General features: G+C 37.2%; 2 protein-coding genes across 5 annotated transcripts in view; one reads left to right on the top strand and one right to left on the bottom strand.

Moving 5' to 3' along the window:
• The first annotated feature begins 296 nt into the window (after window positions 1–296).
• Window positions 297–2,157, top strand: pebp1 (phosphatidylethanolamine binding protein 1). Its single transcript, XM_057351466.1, has 4 exons — window positions 297–491; window positions 1,176–1,285; window positions 1,455–1,555; window positions 1,630–2,157. Exons 1-4 carry the CDS (start codon window positions 357–359, stop codon window positions 1,845–1,847), a joined length of 564 nt encoding a protein of 187 aa, XP_057207449.1. The 5' UTR covers window positions 297–356; the 3' UTR covers window positions 1,848–2,157.
• Window positions 2,158–2,261: 104 nt separating this feature from the next.
• taok3a (TAO kinase 3a) overlaps window positions 2,262–10,260 on the bottom strand; it is a 60,555-nt gene continuing 52,556 nt past the window's right edge. For all 4 annotated transcript variants that reach the window (XM_057351424.1, XM_057351432.1, XM_057351416.1 and 1 more), the window contains 6 exons: window positions 8,910–9,038; window positions 8,320–8,523; window positions 7,041–7,280; window positions 6,478–6,690; window positions 4,677–4,859; window positions 2,262–3,416 (listed from right to left, as the gene is read on the bottom strand). In XM_057351424.1, the coding sequence (XP_057207407.1) occupies window positions 3,255–3,416; window positions 4,677–4,859; window positions 6,478–6,690; window positions 7,041–7,280; window positions 8,320–8,523; window positions 8,910–9,038 (1,131 nt within the window). In that variant the 3' untranslated portion in view covers window positions 2,262–3,254. The remainder of the gene's footprint in view (window positions 3,417–4,676; window positions 4,860–6,477; window positions 6,691–7,040; window positions 7,281–8,319; window positions 8,524–8,909; window positions 9,039–10,260) is intronic.

Below are 10,260 nucleotides of genomic sequence, written 5' to 3'. Positions count from 1 at the left end.
CGAAAGCTGTTTAGAAAAGAATTGAACTTGACTGCCATCAACCGACAACGTCACCTTTCAATATAACTAAAACTCCTTTTATGACTATTTTTTATAAATGATCATTTTTGTTTATATTTGTGCTCCTTTGCGATTTGTTATTTCTCCTTATAGAGCAAGTTTGAAAACAATTTAATCAGAGGAGGAGCAAAACAACACCGACAGGCGGTCTGACCAATCAAATTTGGGCGTATTGTTGGTTGCAGCAAGGCGATTGGCTAAGCCACTGAGCACACATTTTAGTGGACCCTCGCAATAAAATAACTGTAGGGGGAGACAGATTCACTGCATTTTATCGTTATTTCGAGTGAGTCACCATGCCTGTGGATATCAATGAATGGACAGGTTCTCTGGCTCTCGCAGAGGTGGAGGAAAAACCAGCCAAACCTCTTATTGTCAAATACGGCTCTCTGGAAATTGACGCTCTGGGGAAAGTGCTGACGCCCACTCAGGTCAGAACTCACTGCACGCGCATGCAGAAATTAGGCCAGTGCGTCTAGCCTAGCAAACGTTTCTGCTCCACGCATGACTTAACTCATACGGGTTTGCAGTAAAATCGATAAGATAAGAGGAAGTGATAGTGTCATAATGTTGCACTTGCCTACAGACATTTACCGTAAACGCAGTTTGTTGTTATATAACGGAGACGCACGTGTAATTGTCGTGCGCATGAACATGCAGCCAAAGTTGCATCTGTCTAGAGACTGTACAGTACATTTCCCCATCACGTGGTCTCTCTTTCAAAACGTGCACAATTTGTAATCTTTTGACAGAATTTGGGACGCAGTCTAAAACAGGACAGGGACCTGATTTCTGAATAGCAGCAGAGAAATCAGGCCAAATATATTCATCACTATTGCTAAGGCTAAAAGTTATCTCATTAATGAACAAAGTTGCAAGAAGCAAAATATGCATCAAATAGATACTAGTAGTTCTAAAAAAAAGTACCTGACATGTAGTAAATATTAACATATCCAGTTAAGGTTAATGTAAGCAATTGTTTAATCAATTCACAATTAAAAATATGCTGTGCAAAACATGACATTTATATTATGTATGTATTTAATACATGTATGCTCTGAAAGTTCACGTATTTGCATCACTTGTCCTGAGATTGTTTCACTTTTGTTTTGCAGGTGCAGAACTGCCCCACATCAGTTGAGTGGGAGGGATGTGACCCCAGCAAGCTGTACACCTTGGCCCTGACCGATCCAGATGCACCCAGCCGAAAAGACCCCAAATTCCGGTACACTGCACTTTGAATAACTATAGTCATTACAGAAGAACTAATTAACATGCTCACTCATCAAACAACAAGATTGCTTAAGTACACAAGAGGCATCATCTGTTTTTCAGCTTAGACTGCATTTGAAACAAGGCCATTTTACATCTCGTAAATTACATTTTAATTACAGGGAGTGGCACCATTTCATTGTTGTCAACATAAAAGGAAACGACATCTCCAGTGGATGTGTTATGTCTGACTATGTTGGTTCAGGACCTCCAAAAGGAACAGGTAAGACTTGCTTTGCGTAATAACGTCATTTTGGCCATCTGTGGCGATTCATTCTCACAAATGCCCTTCTGCAGGTCTCCATCGATACGTGTGGCTGGTTTACGAGCAGTCGGGCAGCATGAACTGTACCGAACCAGTCCTCACCAATCGCTCTGGAGACAACCGTGGGAAATTCAAGATACAAAGTTTCCGTAAGAAGTATGGCCTCGGTGCTCCAATTGCAGGGTCTTGCTATCAAGCAGAGTGGGACGACTACGTCCCCAAACTTTACGAACAGCTGGCTGGCAAATAGTGCCCATTTAGAGCTCGACTTAGTTCAATTTTGATTTTGAATGGAATAAAGCTAAAATCAATGTGATGATGTGTAATTCGTGCATCTTCTGTAAAGACTGACAGCGCAAACATAATTTCAGTCAATGCCTTCCTTTATTTACTTTAAATCACAAGAGGTGTTGGCCTGCCTTCAGTTTAAAAATGCTGACAAGGAAGTTCTAAACTTCACACCTTTAATTATAGATTCAGGTCTAACTTGTATCTGGCTGCACCTTAAACTTTATGTATTTGTTATCGTACGAGAAAATAAAATCAGACTTTGGAGAGACGATGCTTGCGTGATGAGCACTTTATTTACAAATATAATTAAAAGCTCTGACAGAATCATGCCTCTTACATGAAAACAAATGTAAAGTGCATGCGACAGTAAAGCGTTTTATTCATTAATTTGACTTGAAGAAAATACACAGTTGGAGAAGATGCCGCGAACCGCACAAAAACCTGGATCATGAAATCAGCGTATGGAGGCCATCGAGACAATTTCACCAGTGACTGCAGGAGGGAAAGAGTGACGAACCATTTATTATATATTTATATGTATGTGTATATATAAAAAGACATTGAAATTCTGTTAAAATGCAATAGGAAAATAAGTAAAAGTTCTCCATAGAGCCTTCTATACACAAAATACATGTCCCTTCCCCTTCAGCCCTTTGTGCAGGTACCACGAGTTAGGATTCACATATGTATTATTCACATTTTGCACCTCGGCCAAGGTGAATTACGGTACAGTCACGGTGCGTATGAATGCAGCGGGTTCTCCCCAAAAACCCCCTGGATTCAATTACCATAAGAGTCACAGATGCAACTATCAAATATGTACATTGTTTTAATATGCAAACTTTATCAAATTTCTTCAATACTTAATAAAAGTTACTTTTTCATTTCTTGGTGAATAAATACCAAACAGAGATTCAAGCAGCAATAGGCAGGAGGCTGAAAAACGAAACTTAAAAATTCCTTAAATCACACAGCCTGTCAAAAAATGAGCAAATAAAAACATCTGTGCATTTGCATCTGGATTAAAAGTCGCAATATAACCCCCCCCCACATGTATTGCTTATCTCTTGAAATCTCTATACTTTAATTTTAGTCACACCGAAAGTGTTATCATTGCACGAGAAAACACTGACATCAACACTGTGACAGGTTCAATCGCTTGATATATAATATTTATATATATAAAGAGACAACTAAGGACATTCTCCAGCATGTCATCCCATGACGTGTCCGGAAGAGGCCGCCCCAAATAAGTAAGGCCTGTGCAAACGCCAGCCCAGAGGAGCGCTGGGTCTGTCAGTAGCAAAAACAGCAGATTTGTTCTATAAAAGGTGGATGATTGGGAGGATGGTGGAGTGTTAGGGTCTCATCTGTAGTCATCTTTAGGGTAGTCCAAAGCACCTAAGTTATTGAAACCCATACGTAGGCTTTCCATGTCAAAGGCATCGATTTCGCGCTCCTGGCGGTCTAGCAGGTATTTGATTCTGTCAGTGCGCTCCTTCTGAAGAGAAGCCAGCTCCTCCTCAATCTGAGAACAAGATGAAAGCGTGTCAAATCATCTGAGATAAAAACTAAATGACTTAAACTCTAAGGAATTTAAAACACGTTACCAGACAATATGCCAGCAGTAAATTGGATGAAATGTTTTGGCTATTAATCCAGATCCTAGGCAACTAGACATCTTTATTTTATTCCAAAAACCCCACGAACTCGATATGTGCTTTAGTTAATGCCAAGATGCCTTTTAGACATGTAAACAATAAGCTCAATGTATTCAAGCACTTCACTTTAATATAATATCCAAATAATGGGTCAAAGTAGCTTTAAAAACAGTACTGGTGTTGTGATTTGGGTCTGTGTTAGTTCGGTTTCGTTCCAAAGACCTTTGAGCTGGTTTTGTAATAAACCTTTTGTCGTCATTTGTTAATGATTAGTTATAGAACAGATTATTATTAAACCCATCAGTATTTGACCATTTTGAGATTATACTAGCGGATAAGAAAAACAACAGATGAGATCTCTGCACTCTCAATTATTTCTAGACATTAATGAGATTAAATGGAGAGCAAATGGAAAGCAATGTTTGCCTGTGTCTCCAGCATCTCAGATATCTCTCCTAAGAGCCCACAGATCTTAAGGTCACAAATTGAGCTCAGATTGCTCAAATCAATATTATTGAAGATCTCAATATAATTTCATGTTATACCCTTCAGGTATTTGAAAAATTGTCTAATTTGTTTCAGTTTTTATTTCTTAAGCAATTTTGGGGGAAACATCTGAAACATCTGAGACGAAGAACCGAAAGACGAAAAAAAAAAAGAGCAATCTCTGGGCAATAACATTTTTCCTGTGGCAATGCAATTGTCTCTATTTCTATCTTGATCAATTAGTCAATATTTGAAGAGTTCATTTGCAAAACAGATTTTTCAAAAATGATAAAAACAATTATCGTGCATTCCAAGTAATACCAAATTAAACTGCAGTTGGGTTGTTTTGTTTAATAAATAATAACTCCTCAAAAGATACAGCTAACTAACACAATAAAAGACAATAAAAACAAGATAACAATGAAACATGACTTGAAAATGTAAAGAAATCTATTTTTGCAAATAAACTCTTCATTTACGATTAGTCAATGCATTTAACATTTAGAACACGAACACTAAATTAGAGTTAAAGCGTATTAGCTAAAATTTTGTTTGGATATTTTACTCAACTGCAATTGGTGAAAATTATACTGTTCATTTGCTGTGTCTGGATACATAAGAGAATAATAACAAGACTGGACCTTTTGCTCCAGATGTGCTCGACGCAGCGAGACTTTCTGCTCCAGTTTCTGCTGCTCACGCTCGTGTTGGGCTTCGGTCTGGATCTTGATTTTGCTCTGGTAGGCACTGAGCAACTCCATCTCCTGCTGCAGCTGCTGTCTCAGAGCCTGGCACTCGGCCTCCTGAGCCTCATCCAGACGCAGCTACACACAAATCACACACACGAGCGTACGTCACGTTAGCCGACACTACAAACACGGTCCCAGTTAACCATCAATGGCCCTCTTATACTGACACTGCGCTGAGATCTGAATTCCAAACAGGAGGCCATCAAAGTACATGAAAACTCCAAACCTTGATTCCCAGTGGTAAGTTTATAATAGGGTCAAAGACGAAAAAGGGTTTAAGTATAAAACAATAAGTGTAATACTGCTTTAAATTGTTGTTGTTCAAAAAAAAAAAGTTTTCAGTTTAATTCAATTGAATTTTTGGTTTTGTTTTTCTGAGCAAAAAATAAATATCGTAAATTTTTCCCTGATTTACAGAAGACGCCCACTAAAATGTCATTCAGTGTAACAATCTTGTCAGGCATATTTACAACAAAAATCTATTTACGACTAATTACTTTCACCCCAAATGCTAATTAGTTGTAATTTTACATTTTTTAAAAATTTGCCACTAGCATATAGGTTTTGCCCATTTGTCAATAAGAATTTTTTACTCATTTAAAACACAATAAAATGTTATATGCTCCCTTATTCTTTTATATATTTTAACATGTTCAGGTCAGAATAAGCATGTTGTTTGAATTTGTACATAAATATTGTGTTACACTGAATGACAATGTAACATTATATATAACCATATTTTGACATTTTATTCTCCAAAAACTTAGTTGAAACCATAAAGTAGACATTTTACTTGCATTTAATGTGCTTTCTATGGACACAAAATTACTTTTGAAAATTTATTTTGATGTGGACATCTTACCGTCTTTGACCCAATAATTTATAAGTTGACAGTTTATGTACGATTTTGCAAGTTGTCAGTTTGACACCGATCCATGATAAGAAAACTGTGTAAAGTAACCTGCGATTTTATGTTTTAAAGACAAGACAGTGTGGAGGCAACGTTACAGATTGCAGCTCTACCTAAACAATAGCTTCTCCAAAGAAGACTACATGTAACCAATTTTGATCCTAACCAATTTTCTAAATGAACCCCATTTACCTAAATGATTTACAGTAAAACACTATTGTCGAGTTTCTCTATTAATCCACATAAATCTCAAGAAAAAAATAGTTTATTATTAATTTGGATTCGTAAATGAAAATGTAAGTACACCTTCAAAGCAACTTCTCCGCCACACAGGCTGGACATTTTTTGTTTCATGCCCTTTATGTTTAAAAGCTTACTGTCTAAAAAATGAGGGCTGTCAAACGATTAATCGCGATTAATTGCATCTAGAATAAAAGTTTGTGTTTACATAATATGTCTGTGTACTGTGCGATTTTATTTTGTATCTATAAACACATATACATACAGTACATGCATATGTTTCAGAAAAACAAAATAAAAAAATGAATAAACATTTATATAAAATTAGAATTATTGGTCAAAATAAATACAAAAAATATTTCCTGTGTATGTGTAGGTATTTATAAATAAAAAAAATTAACACAAACACAAACTTTTATTCTGGATGCGAATAATCGCGATTAATCAGTTGACAGCCCTAATAAATCAAATAATGAACATACTGTACGTGATGCTACTATTGGCTCTGATGATGAAGTGCATTAGGGATAAGAAATTACTCACGGCTTGTGAAGCCATCATCTCATTGATGCTCTGCTCATACTGCTCGGCCAGGATGGCCAGTTTGCGCGTCTGCTCGTCCTTTAGGGCTTTCAGCACAGTCTTGTGCTCACTTTTGGGGGTGACCTCCAGCTGATGGTGCCTCAGTGCCTTGTACTGTTTCGTCTGGACTTTACACGTATCCTGAAACTGCTTCTTTATCTGGAGCTCCATAGCCTGCAGGAGAAACCGGTGTGTTTATTCATCACTAGTTGATTCAGTTTATTCATAGTTTATTAATCTGTACATTTGATTTACTGGGTATTTTGAGCTGTTGAGCTACAGGAGGGCTTAGAAAGAATGAATGGTGCTTTCAGCTAAAACAATTTAGTACTGAATTTGAAATGATGAAGCAAACGGCTTTATAAGTTAGAATGTACCAATGTGCAAAAGTATTAGCAAAAAATTCCCAACTCAAAATATCATAAAATAATCTAAATCTGTCTTCATCTACAGTAATTTCACAACCTGTCACAGACACAATAAAAAACGAAATCTCAATCTTGAATTTTTCACAGAGGTTGTACCTTGAGGTTCTTAGGCTGTTGCCGTAGTTCAAGCACGTGTTTCCTGTGCAGTTCTCGCTCTCGCCGGTTGTTGTATTCGATCTGGTTCTCCAGCTCTGTCTGGTGCTGCAGTCGGATCAGGTCCATGCGGAGTTTTTGTAGGGTCTTCAGCTGTCGATGCTCGAGCTCTTGGGTCGACTCGTCCTGTCTGATTAACATGGCATGTTCCATTTCCTTCTGCGTCTTCTTCTTATTCAACTCCTGATGGCCATAATGGAAGACAGTGTTATTATCAAGTCAACGCGTGTTGTGATGTTTTTTTCCTTTGTGGTTGCTAGCATGTTTTGGGTGGCTACTAGGTGGTTGCTTTCCAGGCAAGTATCATTTTTCCAAACACACAGCAACACTGAAATTTAATAAATTATGTTTGGGATTTAAATGTAGTAAATTATGTTTGGGATTTAAATAAAGTCCTAATACAAAGATACCTGTATAAGCAATACCTGTCAAGCACACATATGAAAGAAGGGTATGACCTCACGTGAACAAAATAAAACAGGAAGGTCATTTCCGTGACTATTACGGTCATGTTGGTTTCAACCCATTTAAAGAGTAACTATTACAATGTCCTTTACAATTACAATTACATTACATGCAGTGTGTAATGTTGCTGTGTGTGAATGTAAGCGATCTGCCAAGTTGTAAAGCCGAAAGTGAACGAATAAAGTTATTGGCATAGGAAAAAAAGAGACGAGTCTGAATCGCGTGAACGAGTCGTCTGTTGTTCTAATTTCAGTTCCGGGTCAGATTTGCATCACTCTGTGTAATGCCTGCCTACATTCCATTTGCGACATCGCACGCGGTAGACCAATCACAGCAGACTAGACCATCTGACCAATCAGATCAGAGTAAATTGACAGAAAGGAGGGATTAGACAGATGAATCGCCGAACGAATCAGTCAAGAAGTAAGGTAATAATAACTGCCTATTATTAGAAAACGAAAGTGTTTTTACACCGTGTATGTACGTAAACTTGTTGTTGGACACTCCATAAACCAAAGTAGGAACTTAAAAAAAAAAAAAAAAAATTTACTCTAAGGATTTATATAATAAAAACCCAAATGCTCCCTGCAGATTAAAGTGCCAGATTAGGAGATTAGCGCATTGCTGTGTTTCTTATTTTCAAATCAGATTAATTGAAACGGGTCGTGTACCGTGAGAAAATGTTACATTTTTCAGATTTCATACAATTTGAACTCTACAGCACCACAAAAATACCCGTTTTCTGATTGATGCGCACCTCTCGTAACTGCTCCTGCTCGAACTCGTGTCTCTTGACTATAATTTTGCGCTTGAAGGCTCTGCAGTTTCTGTCATAGAAAGACCTCTGTTGACCCAGAAGCTGAGCCTCTTCTTCAGCCTGAGAGTGCTGGATGTTCTCCTTGTGCTTGGACAGCCTTTCCTGTTTCTCTTTCTTAGGTGTACTGTGGTCTTCACTCATTTCCTGGACAGAGAAGCACATAAACAGATAAAACTCTAATAAGACTTTAAAACAGCAAGTTCTTTTTGCATAGACGATTATGCCCAGATTGCTCCTCCTAAATACGTATATCACAGTATATTGTGATGATGAGTCAAAAAGATAATCAACAAGAATAATCGATTAATCCGTAATTAATACGATTGCGAAACTCTATACTGTATGACAGACAATACTGTACATTCTGATACAAGACTAAACTATCCTCTTTCTTAAAAAATGAAATGGGGTGGATTTTGATTACATGTACTGTTTGCATTTGGCTGACGCTTTTATCCATATCAACTTTAGTATCAAACACTATAGCAACACTATTTGACTACGTTGAGTAGGCGTAACAAAAAAAGAACCTCTTTGATTTTCTCCTTGCACAGTTTATACTGTTTCTTCTGGTTATCCAGGAAGGTGGTGAGCTCTTTCTTCTGCTGCGCCATGATCTGCTGCTGGAACTTCTTCTCATCCGCCGACAGTGTTTTCATCTGAACAACACACACGATCATCAATACATTGATAAGTACTTACAATATATGACTGTTAGTATTAATACACAGTAAAGACACAACATGATCAACATAAGAACCGTACCATGAATAATAAGTGTGCATCCCTTGGCTATTTACATGTTTATCATGCAATATGGAAAAGCATATTGTAGTATGAATCCTGTTATGTACTATGTGCTATAGACACAATACAGTAAATCATCACCTTTATAATAATCTTGTTTCAAAGACATTTTAAAAACGACATAATCCAACAAACATTCATTACAAGTGTCATGTCAAAGGGTTAACATGCGTCTGCTATAGGTGTTAAGCAGTGATACAGAAGCTACTGTAAGATAAGGCTATGTTCACACTTGACTTCTTTTTTGAAGCTGCTAGTGTCTGTTTTACATTATAATCCTATGGAGTAAACCGTGTTTTTTTCGAAAAAAGTCCCGAGCGCTTTTTTAAATGCCAGTGCCGGCGTCTTTTTCTGCAGCTCAGTGCGTCTTTCGAAGTTAAAAAAGTTGATGAAAAGCGAGACCTGTCGTTTCCATAACAACATGTGAGAAAGGTGATTCGTAAATGCCATTTCGGAGCATAGCTTTGTATAAATGTAAGTTTAATTTTCACTTTTAATAACTTTTGATTGCATTTCTAGTGAGAAATTAGTAATGTAGTTTTTAAATATGTGATTAGTTATCGCTCTCTGTTTATAATTCAAAAAGAATTCTGTTACGCTGCCTATGAAGCCTGTCACTCTGAGCTGCCTTTGTTCACAAATGCTGCCTCTGAACATTGCCGGCTGCTATTTGTAACCACAACGCTGTGAGCTTCTTGTATGCTAAATAGCGCTATTTATACTAAATTTTCTTAAAAAAAAAAAAAAATTTCAAATGTGAACATAGCCTAACAGGTGTTTTGCGTCCTGGCTTTCATGGATCATACGTTTTAGCTAATTTGAGCTAGTTTGAGCTATAGATTTTTTTATTTAATTTAGAATTTACTTCGAAATCTCTGAGAGCTCTCTCAGGTCGGGTTCCTCTGTTTTTTCTACATCAGATCAAAGTTACTCAACATTAATTTTTAAGCAGACTCTTTAATCCCTAGCAAAAATAAAACGCACAGAAACCACACAAAGTTCAGGGTACTTAAATTGGCTAGTAACTCATTACAGCATGAGCTGTGAGAACGTTCCCTCGTTCGATTATGAATT

The sequence above is a fragment of the Triplophysa rosa genome, linkage group LG2 (assembly GCF_024868665.1).
Source record: "Triplophysa rosa linkage group LG2, Trosa_1v2, whole genome shotgun sequence".
Taxonomy (NCBI): Eukaryota; Metazoa; Chordata; class Actinopteri; order Cypriniformes; family Nemacheilidae; genus Triplophysa; species Triplophysa rosa.
Note: the sequence above shows the minus strand (reverse complement) of the source record. Positions and strands in the feature narration are given on the sequence as shown.

Excerpts from the sequence above, each read along its gene's own strand:
- pebp1 (XM_057351466.1), top strand. The coding sequence starts at position 357 with ATGCCTGTGGATATCAATGAATGGACAGGTTCTCTGGCTCTCGCAGAG. Across the intron at positions 492-1,175 it reads AAGTGCTGACGCCCACTCAG|GTGCAGAACTGCCCCACATC; the intron begins GTCAGAACTCAC and ends TTTGTTTTGCAG. Across the intron at positions 1,556-1,629 it reads AGGACCTCCAAAAGGAACAG|GTCTCCATCGATACGTGTGG; the intron begins GTAAGACTTGCT and ends GCCCTTCTGCAG.